The 26617-nt window shown below is 63.2% G+C and overlaps 4 protein-coding genes across 10 annotated transcripts in view; 2 read left to right on the top strand and 2 right to left on the bottom strand.

The window, feature by feature from the left end:
- The window catches only part of NOTCH3 (notch receptor 3), a 26890-nt gene extending 26677 nt beyond the window's left edge, over window positions 1-213 (top strand). Inside the window, 1 exon segment of the mRNA XM_074854563.1 lies at window positions 91-213. Within this exon segment, the coding sequence (XP_074710664.1) occupies window positions 91-213 (123 nt within the window).
- An 821-nt stretch (window positions 214-1034) lies between these two features.
- Window positions 1035-2710, top strand: LOC141937257 (ferritin, higher subunit-like; the record flags this gene model as incomplete). The annotated part of the gene is given in 3 exon segments (XM_074854834.1): window positions 1035-1181; window positions 1976-2101; window positions 2388-2710. Coding segments are annotated over 3 exon segments (450 nt in total), but the record flags the coding sequence as incomplete, so codon positions are not given.
- Window positions 2711-4549: 1839 nt separating this feature from the next.
- On the bottom strand, window positions 4550-13526 carry LOC141937138 (guanylate-binding protein 1-like). Of its 7 annotated transcripts, XM_074854575.1 has the most exons (12): window positions 13303-13526; window positions 12954-13165; window positions 11358-11565; window positions 11153-11280; window positions 10416-10525; window positions 9911-10113; window positions 8587-8973; window positions 7899-8179; window positions 6328-6540; window positions 6099-6201; window positions 5225-5418; window positions 4550-5073 (listed from the first exon to the last, which is right to left on the bottom strand). In XM_074854575.1, exons 2-12 carry the CDS (start codon window positions 12999-13001, stop codon window positions 4903-4905), a joined length of 2046 nt encoding a protein of 681 aa, XP_074710676.1. In that variant the 5' UTR covers window positions 13002-13165; window positions 13303-13526; the 3' UTR covers window positions 4550-4902. The 7 variants fall into 7 exon arrangements, 6 of the variants coding, with proteins under 6 accessions (XP_074710676.1, XP_074710675.1, XP_074710679.1 ...); XM_074854574.1 differs by having other exon boundaries at window positions 12954-13526; XM_074854578.1 differs by having other exon boundaries at window positions 8587-8829; window positions 12954-13526.
- A 4658-nt stretch (window positions 13527-18184) lies between these two features.
- GIPC1 (GIPC PDZ domain containing family member 1) lies at window positions 18185-26429 on the bottom strand. The gene is made up of 6 exons (XM_074854876.1): window positions 26040-26429; window positions 24422-24607; window positions 22534-22714; window positions 21421-21530; window positions 21232-21313; window positions 18185-19558 (listed from the first exon to the last, which is right to left on the bottom strand). The coding sequence occupies exons 1-6, from the start codon at window positions 26325-26327 to the stop codon at window positions 19407-19409; spliced, it is 999 nt and encodes a 332-aa protein (XP_074710977.1). The 5' UTR covers window positions 26328-26429; the 3' UTR covers window positions 18185-19406.
- Window positions 26430-26617: the final 188 nt, after the last annotated feature.

The following is a 26617-nucleotide window of genomic DNA, read 5'->3' as shown; positions in this document are numbered from 1 at the left end:
CACCCTGGGACCCCCCTTTGGGCCCTGGGACCTCCCCCTTGCACCCTGGCACCCCCCCTTGCGCCCTGGGACCCCCCCTTTGTGCCCTAGGACCCCCCTTTGTGCCCTAGGACCCCCCCTTTTCACCCTGGCACCCCCCCCTTGCACCCCGAGACCCCCCCTTTGCGCCCTGGGACCCCCCCTTGCATCCTGGGACCCCCCTTTGTGCCCTAGGATCCCCCTTTTCACCCTGGCACCCCCCCTTGCGCCCTGGCACCCCCCCCTTGCACCCCAAGACTCCCCCTTTGCACCCTGGGACACCCCCCACCTTGCGCCCTGGGACCCCCCTTTGTGCCCTAGGACCCCCCCTTTTCACCCTGGCACCCCCCCCTTGCACCCCAAGACCCCCCCCTTTGCACCCTACCCCCCCCCCTCCTTGCACCCGGGGACCCCCCTTTGTGCCCTGGGACCCCCCCTTGCACCCTGGGACCCCCCTTTGTGCCCTAGGATCCCCCTTTTCACCCTGGCACCCCCCCCTTGCACCCTGAGACCCCCCCTTGCGCCCTGGGACCCCCACTTCTTGCACCCTGGGACCCCCCCCTTGTGCCCTGGGAGCCCCCTTTGTACCCTAGGACCCCCCCTTTTCACCCTGGGACCCCCCTTTTCACCCTGGGACCCCCCGCCTTGCACCCTGGGACCCCCCCTTTGTGCCCTAGGACCCCCCCTTTTCACCCTGGGACCCCCCGCCTTGCGCTCTGGGACCCCTTCCTTGCACCCTGGGACCCCCCTTTGTACCCTAGGACCCCCCCTTTTCACCCTGGCACCCCCTCCTTGCCCCCTGGGACCCCCCCCGCCCCCCCTCGCCCCCTGGCACCCCAGATCCACCCCGCCCCGAGCTGGTCCTTGCTGGTGTTACTGGGGCCGTGCCGCCTGCGAGGGCGAGATAAGGGGATGAGCAGCAGGGAGGGCTCAAGGGGGGGTCCCTGCAGGAACTGGGGCGCCGGGAGGGCGAGTTGGGGTGTGCCCCCCCCCAACACTTATCTCCCCCTCCCCAGGCATTTTACTTCGAGCGGGACGACGTGGCGCTGCCCCGCCTGGGCCGCTTCCTGCTGGCGCAGTCGCACGAGGAGCGGGAACACGCCGAGGGGCTCCTGCGCCTCCAGACGCGCCGCGGCGGCCGCGTGCTGCTGCACGACGTCAAGGTGGGGGGGGCCGGGCTGCCTGTGGGGCAGGGGGGGGCTCAGGGTATGGGGGACACACAGACCCCCGTGGCTGCATTGAGGGTACGGTACAGGGTGGTGTTCTTGTACCCTGGGACCCCCCCCTTGTATCCTGGGACCCCCCCATTTGTGCCCTGGGACCCCCCTTGCGCCCTGGACACCCCCCCCTTGCACCCTGGGGCACCCCCCTTGCCCCCTGGGACCCTCCCTTGCATCCTGGGACCCCTCCCTTGCATGCTGGGACCCCCCCTTGCACCCTGGGACCCCCTGCTTGTGCCCTGGGACCCCCCTTGTACCCTGGGACCCTTCCTTGCGTCCTGGGACCCCCCCTTGTGCCCTGGACCCCCCCCCTTGCACCCTGGGACCCCTCCCTTGCCCGCTGGGACCCCCCCTTGTGCCCTGGGACCCCCCCTTGTACCCTGGGACCCTCCCTTGCGCCCTGGATCCCCCCCTTGTGCCCTGGAACCCCCCCTTGCCCCCTGCGACCCCCCCCTTGCCCCCTGGGACCCTTCCTTGCATCCTTGGACCCCCCCTTGCGTCCTGGGACCCCCCTTTTGCCCCCTGGGACCCCCCCTTGCCCCCTGGAACCCCCCCTTGCGTCCTGGGACCCCCCCCTTGCCCCCTCGGACAGGGTGGCACGACTCTGGTTGGGGGTGTGTGAATGCTCAGCGTGGACACGCCTGGGCTGCACAGGGGATGTGACACTTCCTGGGGTGACTCTCCCTGTGTGTCGTCATCCCCCCCCCCCACCCCGTGTCGTCCCCCCCCCCCGCCAGAAGCCGGAGCGGGACGCCTGGGGCTCGGCGCTGGAGGCGCTGGAGGCGGCGCTGCAGCTCGAGAAGTCGGTGAACCAGGCGCTGCTGGAGCTGCACCGCTTGGCTGCCGAGAAGGGGGACCCCCATGTGAGTTACCGGCCGTCCCCCCGCGTGGGGGGGGCCCAGTTTCTTCCCCCCCCCCACTCCCACCCCCCCCATCATCCCTTGGGCGCTGCCGCTGCGCTCAAGGATCCTTGTCCCAGTCGCCCGCCCCCCCCGGGGTGTCTGCTCCTACCCCTGCGCCTCCCTTTGGCGTTTCCAGGGGTCCCTGCCCCGCCTGAGGCCTCCCTGACCCCCCCGTCCCCCTGCCCCGAGGTCTCCCCACCCCCTTTTCCCGCAGCCCCCCCCCCCGCTGACCCCCTTCTCCCCGCAGCTCTGCGACTTCCTCGAGTCCCACTACCTGGACGAGCAGGTCAAGGCCATCAAGGCGCTGGGGGACCACGTCACCAACCTGCGGCGCCTGGCCGGGGGGGCCGGGGGGGCCGGGGGGGCCCCGAGTGGCCTCGGCGAGTACCTCTTCGACCGCCTCAGCCTGGAGGAGCGCAGCTGAACGGAACGACCCCCCCCCCTCCCAGGATTCCCCTTCCCCAGACCCTGTAACCCCCCCGCCCCATCCAAGGGGGCTTTGCCTGTTGGGGGGGGTCCTGCCCCCCCCAGCACGACTCCAATAAAGGGTCTCTGTGTCCTTTGATCATCCCCCACTTCCCCCCTACCCGCTGCTCGGAGGGCTGGCTTGGGTGGGGGGGGGTTGTGCCTTTTTTGGGGGGGGAACGGGGCGCCTGCCCCCCACCCCCCAGCCATGGGGGCGACCTGTGGGGTGAAAGTGGGTGCTGGGATGGACAGAGGCGGCGGGGGGGGGGGGGGGGCACTCTCCAGCAACCAGCACCCCTGGGAAAGCAGAAGGTGCCGGGCCCCGGCGCAGCGCCGTGCGCAGTTCTCGGGCCGGTGTTTCGCTGGTTCAAGTTCAAGTTCATTTCTTGCCTCGTCGTCTTCACGCCGAGTCGCAAAAACCTTTTTGCTGTCGAAGCGAGAAATCAGCTGGGTTTCCACCAGCGCTGCCTCTCCGCGGCGTTGCTGCCCGAAAAGGGCTTTGCAGGCCACGAGAGTTGGAGGGGTCTCAGCGAAAGAGTTGGAGGGGTCTCAGCGAAAGGGTTGGAGGGGTCTCCGAGAAAGAAAACGGGTGTTAAAACGGGTGTTTGAAGGAGGGGAATTGGGCAGGCGACGGCGCGGAGCCGCTCGCCCGACCCAGGGGCAGATCAGTTCCTTGGATTAACCCAAAGGCTTGTCCGAGACACGCGCGAGCTCTGAGACAGTGGTTTGATATTTTCAGCCTCCCACAGGCATAAAGCAGCTTCCAGGCCCTTCCCTCCTGCCTCTGGGGTGGAATTTCTGTGTTCCAGGTGTTTTAAAACTCACTCCCTGGTGTGTGCTGCCTCGCTGCTGTCACTGCCGGGGCAGAGGAAGGTGAGCCCCGGCCGCCCAGGGAGCAGTTGCCAGAATCGTCGAGGTTGGAAAAGCCCTTGAAGCTCCTCCAGCCCCACCATGAACCTCACCCTGACCGTTCCCAACTCCACAATGTCCCCAATGTCCCCCCATGTCCCCCCAATGTCACAGAATCCCAGAATCATCCAGATTGGAAAAGCCCTTGAAGATCCCCCAGTCCAACCATGAACCTCACCCTGACCGTTCCCAACTCCACAATGTCCCCAATGTCCCCCCAAAGTCACAGAATCATCTCGGTTGGAAAACCCCTTGAAGCTCCTCCAGCCCAACCATGAACCTCACCCTGACCGTTCCCAACTCCACAATGTCCCCAGTGTCCCCTCATGTCCCCTCAATGTCACAGAATCATCAAGGTTGGAAAAGCCCTTGAAGATTCTCCAGTCCAACCATGAGCTGTTCTCTGACTGTTCCCAACTCCACAATGTCCCCAACGTCCCCTCATGTCCCCCCAGTGTCACACAATCCCAGAATCAGGTTGGAAAAGCCCTTGAAGCTCCTGCAGCCCCACCATGAACCTCCCCCTGACCGTTCCCAACCCCACCAGATCCCTCAGCGCTGGGTCAACCCGACTCTTCAACCCCTCCAGGGATGGGGACTCCCCCCCTGCCCTGGGCAGCCCATTCCAACGCCCAACAGCCCCTTCTGGACAGAAATCCTTCCTAAGAGCCAGTCTGACCCTGCCCTGGCGCAGCTTGAGGCCATTCCCTCTTGTCCTGGCGCTGGTCCCTTGGCTCAAGAGACTCCTCCCCCCTCTCTGCACCCTCCTTTCAGGGAGTTGCAGAGGGCCAGGAGGTCTCCCCTCAGCCTCCTCTTCTCCAGACTAAACCCCCCCAGTTCCCTCAGCTGCTCCCCACCAAACCTGCCCCTTCAGAGTCTCAAGAGTGGGGGAATCCGCTCTAAATACTGAAGGATCATCAAGATCGCAGCTTTTGCTCTACTTGATTATTTTCACCCACCCCAAATCCCCAGGAATTTTGTTTTTTTAATATTTTGAGAAGCAGCACAAAATGACGAAACACACCCAAGAGTCGATATTTTTCAAAAAAACCGCTGTTGACACCGGGGGCGCTTTCTAAGAAACAGTAAGAGAAGACAATTTCCTGAGCAAGATCATCACAAAAACCCAAGTCCTCCCAATTTGCCTAAAATGAGTCACCCTTGAAGGTCACTTTCCTTTCGAACCACCTGCCCTGCCAGATGCCGTTGGCTTTAGGGCTGGTTCTAACGTGGAAGCGTTAGACGGCGCGGTACGAGCGAAGGTCATTTCCACGCTCTACGGCAAGAGTCTTGCGGGAAGGGCTCTCGGAATGTCACAGCACGTGGGGACACCACACACCTCTCCCCCTTCGTTACTACGGGGGTTATAAAGAAAATCTTCATGGTCTTCAAAGGCGAAGCACGACAAATGCCAGGCCTAACAGGATCGGTATCAGTATTCTCATCCAGACCATGATCTCGTCCGTGATGTGGCTGGATTCCTCCTCCAGCCTATAGGTGACCTCTCGCAGGTGGACGGCTTTGTCATGGAGGCCATCCCTGAGCAACATGTCCACCTCCTGGGAAGACAGTCGGGGTGTCAGCGAGGGCACGGTGGGTGCAGCCAGAGGGGCGAAGAGCCAAGAAGCAGCAGGAGGGACCCAGCTGGGACCCCTTTGCCGTTCCTGCCCGTTAGCCACATCTTGGCGCCCGCGCTCTCCCGCTCGGTACCTTTGATTTATGTACGATCATACGCCGGTGCTCCGTCAGCTGCTTCGCGTGCTGGTCCTCCAGCTTCTGCCTCAGCCTAACCGTGTGCGCTTGGCAGGTGTGCAAGCGGTCCTGCGACTTCTGCTTGTCTTCAGCCTCCTTCTTCTTCTGGACCTCCCTCTTGTGCTCAGCTCTCTCGTGATGCTCTTGCTCACCTGGTGATGGAGAAATAGCGGGTGTTGCAAAGGCGGGTGCTGTGCCAGGGAGTACCGTTGTCCCCCTCCATCAGAATCCCAGAATCATCCAGGTTGGAAAAGCCCTTGAAGCTCCTCCAGCCCCACCATGAACCTCACCCTGACCGTTCCCAACTCCACAATGTCCCCAGTGTCCCCCCATGTCCCCCCAATGTCACAGAATCATCAAGGTTGGAAAAGCCCTTGAAGATTCTCCAGTCCAACCATGAGCTGTTCTCTGACTGTTCCCAACTCCACAATGTCCCCAACGTCCCCTCATGTCCCCCCAGTGTCACGGAATCCCAGAATCAGGTTGGAAAAGCCCTTGAAGATCCCCCAGTCTAACCATGAACCCAACACTCACCGTTCCCAACTCCACAATGTCCCCAATGTCCCCTCATGTCCCCCCAATGTCACAGAATCCCAGAATCAGGTTGGAAAACCCCTTGAAGCTCCTCCAGCCCCACCGTGAACCCAACACTGACCATTCCCAACTCCACCAGATCCCTCAGCACTGGGTCAACCCGACTCTTCAACCCCTCCAGGGATGGGGACTCCCCCCCTGCCCTGGGCAGCCCATTCCAACGCCCAACAGCCCCTTCTATGAAGAAATCATGCTTGGTTTTCTCTAGGCAGTGGCATTTCTCCAGCCCAGAAGTTACTTTTCAGCTCCTTGTCCTTCTCTGTCAGGGAGAGGTCTGTGCTGAGGATGCTTTCAGCCAGAGACCTTCTGCTTTGGAGGAACTCCTGCAGGACAGCATCAGCCTGTAGGACCACGGGTAGAAGAGGAGTCACGGGGAGAATCAGCAGCTGGGAGGAAACGGCTTTTTGGGGGGAAGGGGATGGGATGTGGAGCCTCTCTCCTTGAAGGGGAGCTGCTCTTTTTCCTACCTTCACCCCCTTGCCGGGCAGTTCCTGATATTTCTCCACCAGTGCTTGCTGGTCCTCTCTGAAAAGCTGGTAGCCCCCTGACACGTTGTAGGTGCCATCGCTGATTCGCCTCTCCGTGACTTGGGAGAGGTCCCTGAGAGCAGCCTCGCACTTGTCGCGAGACGCCTGATCGTTGTCCGTGCAGAACTTCTCCTTGACGGCCTCTACCTGGCGCTGCCCGGAACAGACACGGAGCGAAGGCGTCAGCCCGGGCCGAGCTGCATCCATCGCTCTCATGAGAGGCAACAATCAAGCCAGGGGGAATCGAATCTGCAGTTTGTGGGGTGGCCAGCTGGGAGGTGACAGATGGGGAGGGCGTTCTGCACCCGTGGACACCTCTGGACCAAGCAGCAGGGAGCATGCTGGGAACCACGGGCTTCACAAAACACAGAATCACAGAATATCCACAGGTGTGGAAGAAGCAGAAGCTCCTTTTGGGCGTTCCCAGCACTTTGTGGAAGCTCTTTGAGGGCCCAGCCATGGAGAGCAGAGTCAAAGCGTTCCCAGCACCCGTGGTGGCCTTCAGCCTGTGAGCTGGGAAGAGCCAGAGGCCAGGGGGAAGGGGGTGGGGGTAGAGGTAGTGCCAAATTCCTCTGCTTTTCTGGAAAAGAGCAGCAGAATGGGAGTGAGGAACTCAGGGAGGCTACAGGCTTCCAGCCAGGACAGAGACACATCTGGGCTGCAGCAGGACAGGGGCCAGGGCTGAGCGTCAGCCCCGTTGCAGCAAAACTTTTGAACCCAGGGAGAAGAGGGAGTGGAGTCTGCAGAGTGTGAGAGCAGACGTTGGGACTGAGTCTCCTCTGGAGAGGGCACAGGAGGTGCCCCAGGACCATGCCCCAAAGCTCAGGGGATGTTGGTGTCTCTGGGGGAATCCCAGAATCATCTCAGTTGGAAAAGCCCTCGAAGATCCTCCAGCCCAACCATGAACCCAACACTCACCGTTCCCAACTCCACAATGTCCCCAATGTCCCCCCAATGTCACACAATCCCAGAATCATCTCAGTTGGAAAAGCCCTTGGAGCTCCTCCAGCCCCACCATGAACCTCACCCTGACCGTTCCCAACTCCACAATGTCCCCAATGTCCCCAATGTCCCCCCAATGTCACACAATCCCAGAATCAGGTTGGAAAAGCCCTTGAAGCTCCTCCAGCCCCACCATGAACCCAACACTGACCGTTCCCAACCCCACCAGATCCCTCAGCGCTGGGTCAACCCGACTCTTCAACCCCCCCAGCGATGGGGACTCCCCCCCTGCCCTGGGCAGCCCATTCCAACGCCCAACAGCCCCTTCTGGACAGAAATCCTTCCTAAGAGCCAGTCTGACCCTGCCCTGGCGCAGCTTGAGGCCATTCCCTCTTGGCCTGGCGCTGGGTCCTTGGCTCAAGAGACTCCTCCCCCCTCTCTGCACCCTCCTTTCAGGGAGTTGTAGAGGGCCAGGAGGTCTCCCCTCAGCCTCCTCTTCTCCAGACTAAACCCCCCCAGTTCCCTCGGCCGCTCCTCAGCGAATCCCGGCTGGGCTGGGGAACACCTACTATGAGTTCCGTCTGGGAGCTGCAGATGCCTTCCTTGAACGCCCGCGCCATGAACAGCTCCAGCGCCTCCTGCTCGCACTGTTTGTGCAGCTCCAGTAGCTCCTGAAGAGTCTCCGTCGGCAGCTTCACCCGCTGCTCCATCAGATCCCGGTACAACGTCACAGCCTCTTTCACCGCTGCCGCGTTCGCCGTCTCTGCCAGGGTGACCACCGTGCTCTCCAGGCACGGCACAGCCCCGCTCCGGATGGTCTCCACGTAGGTCTCTGCCAGTTTCCCCAGCACTGCCGAGGAGGACCAAGGATGAGAGCTGCAGCCTGAACAAAGCGCAAGCCCTGGGTCCCGCCGTATCCCCGCTGCCTCCCTGCCAGAGTCATCCTGAATTTCTTTTCCTAATTCTTTCCCACCCAGCCTGCAGCATCCAGAAGTTCCAAATCCGGAGGCAGGGACAGCAGCCAGCAGAAAACATCTCCCTTTCCCCACCTGCATCGTTTGACTCTGCGTTTGATCCTTCCCCGGACACGGCGCCAAGAGCTTCCTAAAATATTAAAAACCAAAATTCCTGGGGATTTGGGGTGGGTGAAATAATCAAGTAGGGCAAAAGCTGTAATCTTGGTGGTTCTTCAACATTTAGAGCAGGTTCCTCCACTCTTTCTTTTGACCACCCAACCCTCTGCGCGACACTACTCACGGTTCCCTGTGATGATGTAGCCACCAGGAATGGTCTTAAGTGGAGACTTTTCCCAGATGTAGCTGCAGAATTTCTCCAACTGCTGCCGGAATTCAACATCGATCTCATCATCCTGAAGCTCCTCCAAGTGGACCAGGTCCCTCTTGTGGGCCGGTTGGTCAAAAACGAAACATTTGCGTTCTGGGAAGTACTGGCGGATGCATTCCCGGGTCTGGTTGTAGCGTTGGACCTCGCGGCTGTTACCTGTGGGGTAAAAGGAGGTGGAGCAAGTGCCCCGGGCTTGGGCTGTTGTTGACTTACCAAGTTGGTTGGGAGTGTGGATTGGCTCAAGGGTGGGGAGGTTCTGCAGAGAGATCTGGACAGGCCGTAGCGATGGGCTGAGCCCAACTGGAGGAGGTTCAATAAGGCCAAATGGTGGGTTTTGCGCTTGGGCCACAACAACCCCCAGCAGGGCTACGGGCTTGGGGCGGAGTGGCTGGAGAGCCGCCAGTCAGAGAGGGACCTGGGGGGGATTGGTAATGAGCCAGCAGAGTGCCCAGGGGGCCAAGAGGGCCAATGGCATCCTGGCTTGTATCAGCCCGAGCGTGGCCAGCAGGGACAGGGAAGGGCTCTGACCGCTGGTGAGGCCGCCCCTCGGTGAGGGGGTTCAGTTTGGGGCCCCTCACCCCAAAAAGGCCATTGAATGACTCGAGCGTGTCCAGAGAAGGGCAACGGAGCTGGTGCAGGGTCTGGAGCACAGGTCTGATGGGGAGCGGCTGAGGGAACTGGGGGGGTTTAGTCTGGAGAAGAGGAGGCTGAGGGGAGACCTCCTGGCCCTCTGCAACTCCCTGAAAGGAGGGTGCAGAGAGGGGGGAGGAGTCTCTTGAGCCAAGGAACCAGCGCCAGGACAAGAGGGAATGGCCTCAAGCTGCGCCAGGGCAGGGTCAGACTGGCTCTTAGGAAGGATTTCTGTCCAGAAGGGGTTGTTGGGCGTTGGAATGGGCTGCCCAGGGCAGGGGGGGAGTCCCCATCCCTGGAGGGGTTGAAGAGTCGGGTTGAGCCAGCGCTGAGGGATCTGGTGGGGTTGGGAACAGTCAGGGTGAGGTTCATGGTTGGACTGGAGGAGCTTCAAGGGCTTTTCCAACCTGATTCTGGGATTCTGTGACATTGGGGGGACATGGGGGGACATTGGGGACATTGTGGAGTTGGGAACGGTCAGGGGGAGGTTCATGGTGGGGCTGGAGGAGCTTCAAGGGCTTTTCCAACCGGGATGATTCTGTGATTCTGTGAAATGGTGCTGCGCCCGGGGCTGGACGCCTCCAGCAGCACAGCACCTTTCCCTCACCATCCTTCAGCCTCAGCGCGTTCTCCAGGTAGTCATCCGCAGAGATTTCCTTCCCATCCAACTCCAGCTGCAGTGTGAAATCCCGCACAGCCCAGATGAAAGTCGGGAAGAAGAGGACAAATTTTTCTGAATCCTCCAGTTCATCTTGGCTCTCCTTGGGTGCTGCTTTCAACTTGACGTGGTCAGACAGCTTCACCATATAGCTAGGGAGCGGGCTAAGGAAACGGGGACCTCGGCTCTGAACGCGGGGGCGACGCCACCCTGCGACTGCTCAGGACTTCAGCGGGGAGCGAGGAGACTCTGGAGGGACAGGGAACAGCCTGGAACCACCAGAAAGAGGAGGGGAAAAAACCCCTCAGCCCTGAGGTCCACAACACGGGGCTCCAAAGCACGTCACTGGGCACCTCCGGGAGGTTCTGCAGCTGAGGAAGGGGGGGATTTGTCGAGCCCTCGCCCACCAGGGAGAGGAGGGGCATCCCTGGTGCTGCTCTCCCAGCAAGGATACTGCAGCTGCTCCATGGCTGGCTGGTCGATGGTGCCTTTGCTGTTGTAGATGATGGTGCTGGCGAGCAGTATGGCCAACACAAAGATCCACGTGTCGTTCTGGGTGTCACCCTGGAACAACAGATGTTTCCCCAAAAGAGTGGTCAGAGAGTGGAACAGGCTGCCCAGGGAGGGGGTGGAGTTCCCACCCCTGGGGGGGTTTAAGGGCCGTTTGGATGAGCTGTGGGGGGATGTGGGGTAGGGGAGAACTTTGCAGAGTCGGGCTGAGGGTTGGACTCGATGATCCCGAGGGGCTTTTCCAGCCTGAAGGATTCTGGGATTCTGTTCTATGAACAACCCTTGGCTCTTCGCGACAAGACTCCTGAAGTACGAGCAAAGCCCCAGACCCCCAGGCCACAGCACGCCCAGTTTTCGGGAAGACCCACCCCCGTGCCATCACCGCGGCTTTCTGCAGCTGGGCTTATCCTCAACTCTTCAACTCAGAGTCCCACAGACCTCTGAAAGCGCTCCCTGAGTTCCTCACTCCCATTCTGCTGCTCTTTTCCAGAAAAGCAGAGGAATTTGGCACTACCTCTACCCCCACCCCCTTCCCCCTGGCCTCTGGCTCTTCCCAGCTCACAGGCTGAAGGCCACCACGGGTGCTGGGAACGCTTTGACTCTGCTCTCCATGGCTGGGCCCTCAAAGAGCTTCCACAAAGCGCTGGGAACGCCCAAAAGGAGCTTCTGCTTCTTCCACACCTTCTCCACGTCGCCCAGCCCTTCAGTGTCCAGCAGCACCAGCGTGTGTCCAGGCTGGCAGGGGTGAGGTAGACACCACATCCAGATCCCTTTGGTGTGGGACTGCACGCTGGAGCCCAGGGAGAAACCTGTGGAGAGGACACGAGGGTCTCAACCGTGTGAAAGACGGAGTAGGAAAACCCATCCGGGGCTGGGACCACCTCACCTTTCCTCTGCCGAGCCAGCCTGTTCATGAGGTAGGACTTGCCGCTGCGGTACGGCCCCGTGATGGCCACCACCACCACGGGCTGGGTGAGCTCTGAGAGCACCCGCAGGGCTTCCTGCTGGACCACCAGCCCCTCCGTCTGCGTGTTCTCGATGAGGCAGACGGGCACCGGCATGGGGAGTTCAGATGCCATTGCTGACGGCGGAGCCTGCAGGGGCGGCGAGACGGGCGGGTGAACAAGTCCACAGTCCAAACGGGGGCAGTCACTACCAACCTACCTCATTTTTCCAAGAAAATCATAGTTTACACCAAATTCCTTCCACCACACCACCTCTTTTTTGAGCCTCGCAAGATAACAGTAAGGCAGAGAGAGCTCCCGGCCCGTTCCTGTTTGCCTCAGAGCAGATGTAGCTCCATTCCTGAAAGCCCAGGGAGCTGGTGGGAGAGCTCTGCGTTATGTCCTGAGCACCAGTTTGAAGTTTGTTGAGTGGTTTAATTGCACAAAAATGGGCGTGGGACGTAGCAATGGCCTCGGGAAGGGCTCTGGAGCCGCAGGAGTGAGTGGAGACTCACACCAGCACCAAGGAGAGGAGGGGTTAGGGGTGGAAATTGAAGCTTCTTATGAATTTCTTCATTAATTTTTTACAGGTGACCCCATCAAACCCCCTCTCACCCCCCTCTGCGCCTCTCACTTTGCCCTCGCAAAGCTCCCATCTCCCCTTCCCTCCTCTCGGGAGCGGTGGGTGACCCCCTCCCCTCCCCTGCCTGTCCTTCCGCCCCGAGGGTGACACGGCCAGTGGCAGGGGGGCTTCGCCCAGCCCCAGCCATCACCCACCCCCCGGCCAGGTCCCAGTAAACCCCCATGGACACGGAGGCAGCGCAACATCTCACAAGCCCCGTCCTCTTCCAGGAACATCAAGGGGGTTGTCCCTGGGGGACGAGGGGCTGACCCTCATGTCACGGCCACTTCCAGCACAGCAGGGAGGGGAGGAAAGGTTGGGGCATAGGGGCCAAGCTTAGGCGAGTCCTAACTCGCACGCAAAGCCTAGGGGGGTTGAACACAGGCTCCCAGCCACCCATTCCCCCTTGCTCCATCCCAGAGCACCTTTGGACCTCTTCCTCCTCCCACCCACTGGGGTCCCTGTCGCTTGCTGGGGTCAGAAGGAGTCACAGAATCCCAGAATCATCCAGGTTGGAAAAGCCCTTGAAGCTCCTCCAGTCCCACCATGAACCCAACACTGACCGTTCCCAACTCCACAATGTCCCCAATGTCCCCTCATGTCCCCCCAGTGTCACAGAATCCCAGAATCAGGTTGGAAAAGCCCTTGAAGCTCCTCCAGTCCCACCATGAACCTCACCCTGACCGTTCCCAACTCCACAATGTCCCCAGTGTCCCCTCATGTCCCCCCAATGTCACACAATCCCAGAATCAGGTTGGAAAAGCCCTTGAAGCTCCTCCAGTCCAACCATGAACCTCACCCTGACCATTCCCAACTCCACAATGTCCCCAATGTCCCCCCAATGTCACAGAATCCCAGAATCAGGTTGGAAAAGCCCTTGAAGCTCCTCCGGCCCCACCATGAACCCAACACTGACCGTTCCTGACCCCACCAGCTCCCTCAGCGCTGGGTCAACCCAAGTCATTCTGCAGCCCCAGTGTCCAGGGCCTCTTCCGTGGGGTGCGGAGGATGAATTAGGGGGAAGAAACTCACCGTCAGCTTCGTCACCTGCCCTGGACTGCAAGAGCTTTGCTGCAGCCTGGGTCCTGCCCTGCCTTTATGTTGTGCCCTCGGCCAGCCCCTCTCCTCCTATTCCGGGAAATCGGTGTGTGGGAAAGTGAAAGCATGAGTGAGTCACTGGGAAGGAGGAGGATAACCCGATCTGTAAAGAAAACATAATCAAAGGAAAACAAACACAAAAAAATTAGCGATACCCACTCCTGCACCTTAAACTAGAGCCTGGCTAAAAACTTGCGTTCCCAACCACGATGCTTTTCCTCAGGGATTTCCAAAAGGGCGTTTTTTTTAAGCCTTTTCTTCGCGGACTGAAAACGATGAGGCTGAGGAAGGGGGCGAAGGCGGCGTAGGACACGTCAAGAGAGCGCCGGCCGCCGCGGCGTGGGGCGGTTTGTGTTGCGGGTGGAGAACGGAGGCGCAGCCGTAACGCGGCGACGTGGGGAAGGTTTTGTGCCTCCCCTCCACGAAGGGCATCTGTGGGATGGTTGTTGGACTGGAGGATCTTCAAGGTCTTTTCCAACCTAGACGATTCTGTGACGCGGCCGAGGAGAGAAGGAGAAGGGAGCAACCCAACAAGGTCGTTGCGCGAAGGACGTTGACTACGGTGGCCACCATCTCGCCGCCAGCACAAGCCAGCTGGAGCAAAGCGGGGGGCGCATGGCACAAGAATCTGGTGGGACCAGCAGAAGGGTAACTGGGCGTACTGGGTCTGGCTGAGCCGGAATTAACGCCCTCATGGCGCCGTGTTTTACGTCGGGAGCACCAACGCTCTTTCCAACACTTTCCCCCCGCCACCGTGGGACGGGGTGGGGAAGATCTGGGGAGGGGACACAACCAGGAAGGGCTATTCCAGACCATACGACGTCTGCTCGGGTATAAAGCTGGGAATAAGGAGGAAGGGGCGGGGGGGGTCACCCTTGGTCCTCCGAGGCAACCGCTACGCGTATCGGGGCCCTGCTTCCAGGGAAGGCCCGACATCGCCTGTCCATGGGAAGTCAAGAATAAATCTGTTTTCTTTTTGCTTCCGCGCATTAAAACAGCTTTTTTTTTTTTCACCCACAAGGGTTGTTTTTCCCCCATCTTATTTTCTTTTCCCCTTTTTGCCCTGTTATTAAAAAAGGGGGAGGGAATGGCGATAGAGCGCTTTGGTGGGTACCTGGCGTTCAGCCAAGGTCCAACCACCGCGCTGGAAAACAGCACAAGTCACCCCCCAGGACCCCCCCAACCCAGCCACGAGGCAACGGGTACAGACCCGGGAGGTCACGAGGGGGTTGTGACACAAGGGGGGGGTGGGGGGGTGGCTGATGGCCATCAGGAATAAAGAGAGCGTGAAGCCAAAAGTGAAGGAGAAACGTGTTTGTGCTGCACGGCCCAGGAAGGAAATGGGTCGAGTTCCTGAGCTAATTACTAATTAGCCATTAGTGATTCGCGGCTTTGGGGTGATGGAGAAGGTGTAGCAGAGCTCCGAGGAGGACACGGCACCTAAGAGGAGATCGTAGGGTCATAGAATAGAATCCCAGAATCCTTCAGGTTGGAGAAGCCCCTTGGGATTGAGTCCAACCCTCAGCCCGACTCTGCAAAGTTCTCCCCGACCCCACGTCCCCCCTCAGCTCATCCAAACGGCCCTTGAGCACCCCCAGGGGTGGTGTCTCCACCCCCTCCACTCTCTGACCACTCTGGCGGGGAAACATTTTTCCCTCCTGTCCAGCCTGACCCTCCCCTGTTGCAGTTTCAAGCCGTTCCCTCTCGTTCTGTCACTAATTCCCTGGGAGCAGAGACCAGCCCCAACCTCTCCACAACGTCCTTTCAGGGAGCTGCAGAGAGTGATGAGGTCTCCCCTCCCCTTCTCCTCCTCACACTGAACAGCCCCAGCTCCTTCCATCGCTCCTCACAGGATTTATTCTCCAGGCCCTTCCCCAGCTCGTTGCCCTCCTCTGCCCTCGCTCCAGCCCCTCGAGGTCTCTCTGGGATTGAGGTGCCCAAAACTGGACACAACCCTCCAGGTGTGGCCTCACCAGTGGGGACTGTCCCCTCCCTGCTTCTGCTGAGGGAAGTTCGTGAGCTCCATGGGCGTGTGCAGCCCTCGGTCCACCCTGATAACCACCGTTATCACATTTCCAGCCACGTCCATGAGGAGAAACAGCACAAACAAACCAACCTGGAGCTCTGGGAAGTAGGAGAACCCAGGTCAAAACCTCTCGAGAAGGTTTGGTTGTTCCTCGGTGTTTGTGCTCCGGTTGGAGAAGAGCAAAACCTTTGAACCAAGCGCTTGGCCCCCGGTGGAGGAAACGGCACCTACATCAGACTTCAAGTCTTGTTTTCTCTCCATCTCCCGCAGGAAATAACGCGGCGATGGACGTCTGAGACCGACCACACCCTGTCTGCGCCCAGTCACGTACCGGCGGAGTTTGTGCCCTGGCACATCTGAGGGGGTCAATAACGTCACTAACGTGGTTTAAATTAAACTCAGTCCTGGCCCATGCTGGTGGCCAAGCCCAGAACGGCAGAAAATCACAGAATCACACAATCGTTGAGGTTGGAAAAGACCCTTAAGACCATCGAGTCCAACTGTAAACCTAAGACTGCCGAGCCCACCCGCTAAATCATGTCCCCAAGCGCCACGTCCACGTGGTTTTTAGATCCCTCCGTGGTCGTTGGCCAACGCCCTGGGGTCTCTCACGGAGGGTCCCAGGACCTGAGAGCAAGAGGAGCTGATTTACGTCAGCGGAAGACGAGCGTGGGGAGGTGTAGCCGGGGGGTGAGGGCTGATCGGAGGGGATCCCCCGCTTCCGGCTGAATTTCCGGGTGGATTCGTGATCCTGCGTCGAGCATGAAGCACCTTCTCGTTCTCCACCGCTTGAAGGGTCGTGGTGTGTTATTGGGGGGGGGGGTGTCCCCCATGACGCTGTCCCCTGAGGAGGAGCAGTGCAGCCAGGCCTTGGCTTTCTTGAAGATCTCCAAGGGTTGAGAGTGTTTTTTGCTTGAAGATTCCACAGGTTTGGGGCACAGAATCCCAGAATCCTCTTGGTTGGAAAACCCCTTTGAAGATCCCCCCAGTCCAACCATGAACCCAACACTCAGCGTTCCCAACTCCCCAATGTCCCCAGTGTCCCCCCATGTCCCCCCAATGTCACACAATCCCAGAATCAGGTTGGAAAAGCCCTTGAAGATCCCCCAGTCCAACCATGAACCTCACCTTGACCGGTCCCAACTCCACAATGTCCCCAGTGTCCCCCCAGTGTCCCAGAATCATCGAGATTGGAAAAGCCCTTGAAGATCCTCCAGTCCAACCATGAACCCAACACTCACCGTTCCCAACTCCACAATGTCCCCAACGTCCCCTCATGTCCCCCCAGTGTCACGGAATCCCAGAATCAGGTTGGAAAAGCCCTTGAAGCTCCTCCAGCCCCACCATGAACCTCACCCTGACCGTTCCCAACTCCACAATGTCCCCAGTGTCCCCTCATGTCCCCCCAATGTCACGGAATCCCAGAATCAGGTTGGAAAAGCCCTTGAAGCTCCTCCAGCCCCACCATGAACCTCACCCTGACCGTTCCCAACCCCACCAGATCCCTCAGCGCTGGGTCAACCCGACTCTTCAACCCCTCCAGGGATGGGGACTCCCCCCCTGCCCTGGGCAGCCCATTCCAACGCCCAACAGCCCCTTCTGGACAGAAATCCTTCCTAAGAGCCAGTCTGACCCTGCCCTGGCGCAGCTTGAGGCCATTCCCTCTTGTCCTATCGCTTGTTCCTTGGCTCAAGAGACTCCTCCCCCCTCTCTGCACCCTCCTTTCAGGGAGTTGCAGAGGGCCAGGAGGTCTCCCCTCAGCCTCCTCTTCTCCAGACTAAACCCCCCCAGTTCCCTCAGCCGCTCCCCATCAGACCTGTGCTCCAGACCCTGCACCAGCTCCGTTGCCCTTCTCTGGCCACGCTCGAGTCATTCAATGGCCTTTTTGGGGTGAGGGGCCCCAAACTGAACCCCCTCACCGAGGGGCGGCCTCACCAGCGGTCAGAGCCCTTCCCTGTCCCTGCTGGCCACGCTCGGGCTGATACGAGCCCAGACACTGGCCACACGGGGCCGCTCTAAGACCGACGGTAGAACCCCCCGCCCAGGCCTCCGGGCTGTCCCCGAACCCTCGTGCAAATCCCGGGTGTGTGTGTGTGTCACACGCGTGTGCAAATGTCCCCCTCACCCCACCCCACCCACCTCCCCGGGCCCCCACGTTCACACCCCGCCTGGCCCCGGGGGCGGGGGGGGGGTGTGCGAGAGGTGTGGGTGTGCAAAGGGGTGTGTGAGGGGGGGGTGAGTGTGCAAGGCCGGGAAGAGCCGTGTGAGGGGGTGTGCAAAGGGGGTGTGCAGGGCTGGGGGTGTGCAAGAGGGTGCGAGGGGCGTGCAGGGGGGGCTGAGCGTGCAAGGGCTGGTTAGAGGCACGTGACAGGTGTGCAAGGGCAGGAAGGGCCGTGCGAGGGGGTGTGAGAGGCTGTAGTCGTGCAAGGGGGTGTGCAAGGCTGGAAAGAGATGTGCAAAGGGGTGTGCAAGGCTGTGGGTGTGCAAGGGGGTGTGCGAGGCTGTGGGTGTGCAAGGGGGTGTGAGACTGTGGGTGTGCAAGGGGGTGTACAAGGGGATGTGCGAGGGGGGTGTGAGACTGGGTGTGCGAGGGTGTGGGCGAGGCTGTGGGTGTGCAAGGGGGTGTGCGAGGGGGGTGTGAGACTGTGGGTGTGCGACTGTGGGTGTGGGAGGGGGTGTGCGAGGCTGTGGGTGTACAAGGGGGTGTATGAGGGGGGTGTGAGACTGTGGGTGTGCGAGGGGGTGTGCAAGGCTGGAAAGAGATGTGCAAGTGGGTGTGCAAGGCTGTGGGTGTGCAAGGGGGTGTACAAGGGGGGTGTGAGAGTGTGGGTGTGCAAGGGGGTGTGAGACTGTGGGTGTGCGAGGGGGGGTGCGAGGCCCAGAAGAGCCGTGCAAGGGGGTGTGAGAGGCTGTAGTTGTGCAAGGGGGGGGTGCGAGGGGTGTGCAAGGCCCAGCTCTGGCTCAGCCGTCCCCAAGCCAATCCCCCCCCCCCCCCCCATTCCCCCCCCCCCAGCAGCCGCCACTCCCAATTTCTCTCTATTTTATGTTAAAATCACTTTACATGTAAAATACAAAAATACACCCCAGGATGGGGGGGGGGGGGAGGCCCCCCCCATCCCCCCTCGACCCCCCCCCCCCCAATTTCCCCCGGCTCCAGGGGACCCCCCAGGGGACGGTGATGGGGGGGGGGCTGTGCTGTGTCCCCCCCCCACCCCCCCCGAGGTAGTCAGTGCGATGGGGGGGGGCAGCGTGTCACGGGGGGGGGGGGTGACAGTGTGTGACAGGCTCAGATTGACATGGGGGGGGCAACAGCAAGGGGGGGGGTGACTCATATTTTGGGGGGACACAGGGCTGCTCTGGTCCCTGTCCCCCCCCCCCCAAAAAAAGCCGCTTGGGGGGGTAAAGTGGGGACCCTCATACCTCACCCTGCGGGGGGGGGCATTAGTGTTATGGGGGGGCACCCAAGGGGGGTCCTGGGCCCCCCCCCCAGTAGTGGGGTACAGCTCTGGGTAAGGGGGGGGGTCTTCAGGCCATGGGGTGTTTTAGAGAGCTCCCATATTTGGGGGGGGGGGCCCAGGCCCACTGGGGGGGGTCCCAAAAAATCATGAGGGCAGCAAAGTCTATAGAGGGGCCCCCCAGGATTGGGGGGGGGGGTCCCTGGATGGGGGAGGACCCACATCTTGGTGGGGGGTGGCACGAAATAGTGGGGGGGGCTCCCAGGTTGTAGTGGTGGTCCCATGTTGGGGGGGGGGGGAGTAATGGAGGCGGGGGTGTTTAAATGTGTGGGGGGGCACCCTTGGGGGGGGTCCCAGGATGTGGGGGGGGTCCCAGGATGTGTGTGGGGGTCCCAGGATATAGTGGTGGTCCCAGGTGAAGGGGGGGGGGGCAGGTAATTTAGGGGGGGTCTGGAGTTGGGGTGGGGACACCCAGGTCCACTGGGGGGTCATGGGAAGGTTGGGGGGGGTCATGGGGGGGGTCCCCAGTTGGGGTGAGGGCACCGTGTCCCTTGAGGGATGCTGGGGGGTCCCCCATTTCCAGCAGATTTTGGGGTGAGGATCCAGCTTTTTGGGGGGGGCCCCCATTTGCAAGTTGGGGGGGGGGTCCCCAATCATTTGAGCCGGGGGGGCCCAGTCCGTGGCGGTCAGTGGGTGGGTGGGGGGATCCCCCAATCCCAGGGGGGGGTCCTGGTCCTGGGGAGGGGTCCCCGGTGCTGGGGGGGCCCCCGGCGCGGTGGGGGGGGGCCCCCTAGCAGCGCCCCACCTTGGCGTCGCCGATGGCCCCCCAGACGTCGAAGACGAACTCGTCGGGGAAAGCGAAATCCCCGAGTTGGGAGTCGAGGGCCTGGGCCAGCGCGTCGGGGTCCCGGGCGTCCCGGCCCAGCTCCACCATGGTGGCGGCTGCGGGGACACGGGGACACTCAGGGGACAGTGGGGACACCCAAGGGACAGTGGGGACACTCGGGGGGACAAGGCCAAGCTCCACCATGGTGGTGGCTGCAGGGACACGGGGACACTCGGGGAACAGTGAGGACACTCGGGGGGACACTTGGGGGACAAGGCCAAGCCCCACCATGGTGGCAGCTGCAGGGACATGGGGACACCCAGGGGACAGTGGGGACACTCAGGGGACAGTGGGGACACCCAGGGGACAAGGCCAAGCTCCACCATGGTGGCAGCTGCGGGGACACAGGGACACTCAGGGGACAGTGGGGACACCCAAGGGACAGTGGGGACACTCGGGGGACAAGGCCAAGCTCCACCATGGTGGTGGCTGCAGGGACACAGGGACACTCGAGGGACAGTGGGGACACTCGGGGGACAGTGGGGACACTCGGGGGGACAAGGCCAAGCCCCACCATGGTGGCAGCTGCAGGGACATGGGGACACTCAGGGGACAGTGGGGACACCCAAGGGACAGTGGGGACACTCGGGGGGACAAGGCCAAGCCCCACCATGGTGGCAGCTGCGGGGACACAGGGACACTCAGGGGACAGTGGGGACACCCAAGGGACAGTGGGGACACTCGGGGGACAAGGCCAAGCTCCACCATGGTGGTGGCTGCAGGGACACGGGGACACTCAGGGGACAGTGGGGACACCCAAGGGACAGTGGGGACACTCGGGGGACAAGGCCAAGCTCCACCATGGTGGTGGCTGCAGGGACACAGGGACACTCGAGGGACAGTGGGGACACTCGGGGGACAGTGGGGACACTCGGGGGGACAAGGCCAAGCCCCACCATGGTGGCAGCTGCAGGGACATGGGGACACTCAGGGGACAGTGGGGACACCCAAGGGACAGTGGGGACACTCGGGGGGACAAGGCCAAGCCCCACCATGGTGGCAGCTGCGGGGACACAGGGACACTCAGGGGACAGTGGGGACACCCAAGGGACAGTGGGGACACTCGGGGGACAAGGCCAAGCTCCACCATGGTGGTGGCTGCAGGGACACGGGGACACTCAGGGGACAATGGGGACACTTTGAGGGGACATGGGGATACCCAGGGGACAGTGGGGACACTCGGGGAGACACGGTCAAGCTCCACCATGGTGGCGTCTGCAGGGACATGGGGACACTCAGGGGACAATGGGGACACTCAGGGGGACATCCAGAGGACAATGGGGACACTCGGGGGGATGATGGGGACACTCGGGGGGACACAGGGACAACCAGGGGACAATGGGGACACTTGAGAGGGACCTGGCGCAGCTCCACCATGGTGGCAGCCATGGGGACACTGTGGGGACATGGGGACACTGTGGGGACAGCCAGCGCCTTGTGGGGGGGGAGGGGGTGTCCCACAGCCTCAGGGGACCTGTATCACCCCTGGGGGGTCCCTGCAGTGGGGGGGGGGGGGGTCCCCAACCCCCCAAAAGGGTGCAGGGGGGCGGGGGGGGGCCCAGGGGACCAACAGGGCCTGGGCTGGGGGGCTCCAGCACCCTGGGGGGTGGGGGGGGGCGGTACAGAGCTTGCAGCGGGTGGGTGAGAAGGGTCTCCAGCACCCCGGGGGGGTCCCGTCAGGCCGGGGGGGTCCCGGGGGGGTCCCGGGGGGTCCCCAGCCCCCGCTCACCCAGCTCGCTGTCCCGGATCCCCATGTAACTCTCCAGCAGATCGTCCACCTTGGCCACGGCCCGTTCCTCGAAGGCTGAGGGCTGGGGGGGGGGACACACAGAGACACAGTGGGGGGGTCCGGGAGGGTCCCTAGGATGTGGGGGGGGGTCCCCCATGGTCCCCCACCCCCCCCCGTGGGGTCCCCTACCTGCTCCTCGACGGTGGCGGGTCCCCGGGCGCGGAGGCGCAGGGTGCCCCGGCCGGTGCCCAGCTGGGTGCCCCCGCCGCGGCCCCCCCCCGCCCGTGGGCCGATCATGTCTGAAAGGGAGAAGGGGAGGTTTTGGGGGGGGGGGGGCTGTGAATTATTGGGGGGCTGTGAATGATTGGGGGGATCCCCCCGGCATAGCTGGGCTTAAAACCAACTGTACTCCCCCGGGTGGGGGGGCCCCAAACCAGCCCCAGACCACACCAGGGTGGGAGGGGGCAGGTTTGGGGGGGGCTCCATAGTGCCCCCCCATCAGTTTTGGGGGGACCCCCCCTCAAGGTATGGGGGCCACATCAATTCCTTGTTTGGGTATTGGGGTCCCCCGTCCCCTCCCCAGGGTTATGGGGGGCCCCTCAGCTCCACGTTGGTTTGGGGGATCCCCTCTGCTGCCCCCCCCCCCCGGGTTTTGGGGTTCCCCGCAGCACTGGGGGTCCCCAACAGACCCCCCCTTGGGTTTCGGGGTTCCCCGCAGCACTGGGGGTCCCCAACAGACCCCCCCTTGGGTTTCAGGGTTCCCTGCAGCACTGGGGGTCCCCAACAGACCCCCCCTTGGGTTTTGGGGTTCCCCGCAGCACTGGGGGTCCCCAACAGACCCCCCCTTGGGTTTTGGGGTTCCCCCCAGTACTGGGGGTCCCCAACAGACCCCCCCCTTGGGTTTCAGGGTTCCCCGCAGCACTGGGGGTCCCCATCAATCCCCTCCCAGGTTTTGGGGTCCCCCCCCGGGGCTCTGCGTCAGCCCTCCCCCCCTCCTTAGATCTCAAGGGTCCCCTCAGGGCTTTTGGGGTGCCCCCCCATTTTGGTGGGGGGTGTCTCAAAGGTGCCTCCTCCACCTCCCCAGGTTTCGGGGGTCCCCCCCTCTTACTGGTGGGGCTCCCAGTACTCCCAGTAACCCAAGGCACCAGGGATGGGGGACACCTGGGGATCTGCCCCCCCCCCCAACTCCTGACAAGGGGGTGGCTGCCCCTGAGAGGCCCATGGAGGAACCGACCCCCCCCGCTGTCCCCCACCCCTCTCCCCGGTTTCCCAGTGCTCCCAGTGCTCCCAGTCGGGGCTCACCGAAGGCCTTGCGGGGCTCGGTCAGCTGGAGGGCGAAGGTGCGGCCGCGGGGCAAGTCCTTCAGCATTTTGGCCACCTCGTAGTGGCGGGCGCCCACCAGGCTGCGCCCGTCGATGGCCTCGATCATGTCCCCGACGCTGATCACCGGGATCCGGTCGATGACGCTGCCCTCGCGGATCCGCTGCGGGGGGGGCACATGGGGGTCACCACGGGCCCCCCCAGGGGGAAAACGGGGGTCCCCGGGTCCCCCCACAGGGGCTCGGGGACCACCCGGGGGTCCCCGTGTCTCCTCCAGCCCCACAGTGGCTCGGGGAGCACCCAGGGGTCACCACGGACCCCCCCCAGTGTGCGCACGGGGGTCCCCAGGTGCCCCCCCCAGTCCTACAGTGGCTCAGGGAACCCCTGGGGGTCCCCAGGCCCCCCCCAGTGTGAGCACGGGGGTCCCCAGGTCCCCCCACAGGGGCTCAGGGACTACCTGGGGGCCACCACAGACGCCCCCAGTGGGGGCACGGGGTCCCCAGGTCCCCCCCAGTCCCACAGCAGCTCAGGGACCACCACAGACCCCCCCCCAGTGTGGGCACGGGGGTCCCCAGGTGCCCCCCTCAGTCCTACAGTGGCTCAGGGACCCCCTAGGGGTCCCCAGGCCCCCCCCAGCGTGGGCATGGGGGTCCCCAGGTCCCCCCACAGGGGCTCAGGGGCCACCTGGGGGCCACCACAGACCCCCCCCCAGTGTGGGCATGGGGGTCCCCAGGTCCCCCCCCCAGCCCCACAGTGGCTCGGGGAGCACCCAGGGGTCACCATGGGCCCCCCCAGTGTGGGCACAGGTGTCCCCCGGTCCCCCCCAGTCCCACAGCAGCTCACGGACCCCCTGGGGGTCCCCATGTCCCCCCCCCAAAAATCCAGGATGACCCTTCATGTGCTTCCCCATCCCCACGTTGACCCAAGAACCATTTTAGATGTTCTGGGGTCCCCCCCCCTCCCCCAGCCCCAGGGCACCTCAGGGACCACCTGGGGGCCACCACGGGCCCCCCAAGTGTGGACAGGGATGTCCCCAGGTGCCCCCCAGCCCCACAGTAGCTCAGGGACCACCTGGGGGGTCCCCACATCCCCCCCCAATAATCCAGGGTGACCCTTCATGTGCTTCATCCCCATGTTGATCCAACACATGTCCCTGTGTCCCCCCCAGCCCCAGGGCAGCTCAGGGACCACCCGGGGGTCCCCACATCCCCCCCATTGTGGTCACGGATGTCCCCAGGTCCCCCCCAGCCCCACACCAGCTCAGGGACCCCCCAAAATAACGCCACATCCCCCCCAACGCTCAGAGACATCCCTTGGCGTCCTCCTTCCCCACCTTGACTTGGCCACCACCCAAGACGTCCCCACGTGCCCCCCAGCCCCAGGGCAGCTCAAGCACCGCCCGGGGGTCCCCACATCCCCCCCATTGTGGTCACGGATGTCCCCAGGTCCCCCCCCAGCCCCACACCAGCTCAGGGACCCTCCATGATGACCCCACATCCCCCCCAACGCTCAGAGACATCCCTTGGTGTCCTTCCCCATCCCCACCTTGACTTGGCCACCACCCAAGACGTCCCCACGTGCCCCCCAGCCCCAGAGAAGCTCAAGGACCGCCCGGGGATCCCCACATCCCCCTCATTGTGGTCACGGATGTCCCCAGGTCCCCCCCAGCCCCACACCAGCTCAGGGACCCCCCAAGATGACCCCACATCCCCCCCCCCAACACTCAGAGACATCCCTTGGCGTTCTCCTTCCCCATCCCCACCTTGACTTGGCCACCACAGTCCCCACAACCCCAGGGTGGCTCAGGACCCTCTTTGGCCACCCCTACGCTGTGACAACGTCCGTGTCCCCCCCACCCCGGGGGTGTCACCTTGATGAAGGCGTAGCCGGCGCCGTTGTCGGTGATGGTGAGACCCAAGGCCTCCTCCGACTTGAAGACCTCGACCTCCTTGCGCTGGCCCTTGGTGTGGGCGAAGATAAAGTCCTCGAGGCCGATTTGACCCCCCAAGAGCTTCTCCATGTCCACCTTGTGCGTGTTGAGGGTGCAGAACATCACCTGGACACGGCAGCGGCGTCACCACCCAGCGGGGGGGGGGGGTTGGGGTGTCAAAGGGGGGATTTGGGGGTTTCAGGGGGGTCCTGGAGGTCTTTTTGGGGGCCATGGGAGAGGTTTTGGGGGGGTCTTGGAGGTGCCTTGGGGTGGAAAGGACCTGGTTGATGTCTGAGGTTCTGGGGACACGGGGGACCCCTCTTCTCCCTGGGGAGACCCAGGACACTTCTGGGGGACATGTTAGACATGGGGGACCTTCTCAGGGACCCATGGGACCCCTCTGCCTGGGGACACCCAGGGACACCCCTTGAGGGACACGTGGGACCCCTCTCCCTGGGGACACCCAGGACACTCTTGGGGACACCCAGGGACACCCCTTGGGGGACACGTGGGACCCCTCTGCCTGGGGACACCCAGGACACTCCTGGGGACACCCAGGGACACCCCTTGGGGGACACGTGGGACCCCTCTGCCTGGGGACACCCAGGGACACTCCTGGGGACACCCAGGGACACCCCTTGGGGGACACGTGGGACCCCTCTCCCTGGGGACACACAGCCCCCCCCCAGAGACAAGGGGGATCCCTCCCATTGGGGACACGCAGGACACGCTTAAGGGACATGTGGGACCCCACCCTGTGCACCCCTGGGGTCCCCCCTGCCCCCCCCCATCACCCAGCCCAGCCCTGGGGTCCCCTCCCCCCCTTCCCTCTGGGTGTCCCCAGTGTCCCCCCCAGACCCCTCCAGATTTCTGTCCCTCAGCTCCCGACATCCCCCTGACCCCCAGCACCCAGGGGTGCCCAAAACCCCTCTGGGTGCCCATCCCTCAGCCTCCCAGGACCCCCCCAGCACCCAGGGGTGCCCCCAAACCCCTCCGGGTGCCCTGTCCTTGAGCCTCCCCCATCTCCCAGTGCCCCCCAGCACCCAGGGGTGCCCCCAAACCCCTCCAGGTGCCCTGTCCTGGAGCCTCCCCCATCTCCCAGTGCCCCCCAGGACCCCCTCAGCACCCAGGGGTGCCCCAAACCCCTCCGGGTGCCCATCCCTCAGCCCCCCAGTGCCCCCCAGCACCCAGGGGTGCCCCCAAACCCCTCCGGGTGCCCTGTCCTTGAGCCTCCCCCATCTCCCAGTGCCCCCCAGCACCCAGGGGTGCCCCCAAACCCCTCCAGGTGCCCTGTCCTGGAGCCTCCCCCATCTCCCAGTGCCTCCCAGGACCCCCCTCAGCACCCAGGGGTGCCCAAAACCCCTCTGGGTGCCCATCCCTCAGCCCCCCAGGACCCCCCCAGCACCCAGGGGTACCCCCAATCCACCTCCGGGTGCCCTGTCCTGGAGCCTCCCCCATCTCCCAGTGCCCCCCAGGAGCCCCTCAGCACCCAGGGGTGCCCCCAAACCCCTCTGGGTGCCCATCCCTCAGCCCCCCAGCACCCAGGGGTGCCCCCCACCTCTCCCGGGGGGATGCGGAAGGCCTCGGCGATCTTGCCGTAGAGCTCGCGGACGTTGGTGAAGCCCTCGACGCGGCCGGTGGGGCTGCCGTGCGCCAGCTGCGTGTGGAAGACCAGGCGAGGCCGAAGGGCGGGGGGCGGCGGGGGGAGCCCCGGGGGTGGGGGGCCCCCAGGAGCCCCCACCGGCCCCCCCGGGGTTTCACCGGCGGCCCCCCCGCGCCCCCCCGCCGCCTCCTCGTTCTCCACCAGCGGCGGGGGCTTCTTGCGGCGGCCCAGGCCCAGCGGCATTTGGGGGTGGGGGGGTGGGGGTGACAGCAGAGATTTGGGGGGGTGGGGGGGCTGGGTGCCCCCTCCCTGAGGAGGGGGGGTCCTGCGGTGCTTCGGAGGGTGCTAAAATGAGAGAGGGGGAAACTGAGGCACAGGGGGGGGGAAACAGGCACTGGGGGGGGGAACTGAGGTACGGGGGGGGGAATTGAGGCACTGGGGGGGGGGAATTGAGGCACTGGGCGGGGGGGGGTGGAAATTGAGGCACCGGGGGAGGGAGGGGAGAAACAGGCAGGGGGGGTCCCCGATTCCGG

This window comes from Strix uralensis, chromosome 38 (genome assembly GCF_047716275.1).
Source record: "Strix uralensis isolate ZFMK-TIS-50842 chromosome 38, bStrUra1, whole genome shotgun sequence".
NCBI lineage: Eukaryota > Metazoa > Chordata > Aves > Strigiformes > Strigidae > Strix > Strix uralensis.
The sequence above is the reverse complement of the archived record's forward strand: the minus strand, read 5'-3'. Positions and strand labels throughout refer to the sequence as shown.

Coding starts and splice junctions, on each gene's coding strand:
- GIPC1 (XM_074854876.1), bottom strand. CDS start 26,327: ATGCCGCTGGGCCTGGGCCGCCGCAAGAAGCCCCCGCCGCTGGTGGAG. Junction 21,314..21,420: donor CCGCCACCGTCGAGGAGCAG/GTAGGGGACCCC, acceptor CCCCCCCCCCAG/CCCTCAGCCTTCGAGGAACG. Junction 19,559..21,231: donor GATCCGGGACAGCGAGCTGG/GTGAGCGGGGGC, acceptor GTGTCCCCGCAG/CCGCCACCATGGTGGAGCTG.
- LOC141937138 (XM_074854574.1), bottom strand. CDS start 13,001: ATGACTTGGGTTGACCCAGCGCTGAGGGAGCTGGTGGGGTCAGGAACG. Junction 8,180..8,586: donor CTACATCATCACAGGGAACC/GTGAGTAGTGTC, acceptor CCTCCTCGGCAG/TGCTGGGGAAACTGGCAGAG. Junction 5,419..6,098: donor GAAGGACAAGGAGCTGAAAA/GTAACTTCTGGG, acceptor CTCCATCACCAG/GTGAGCAAGAGCATCACGAG.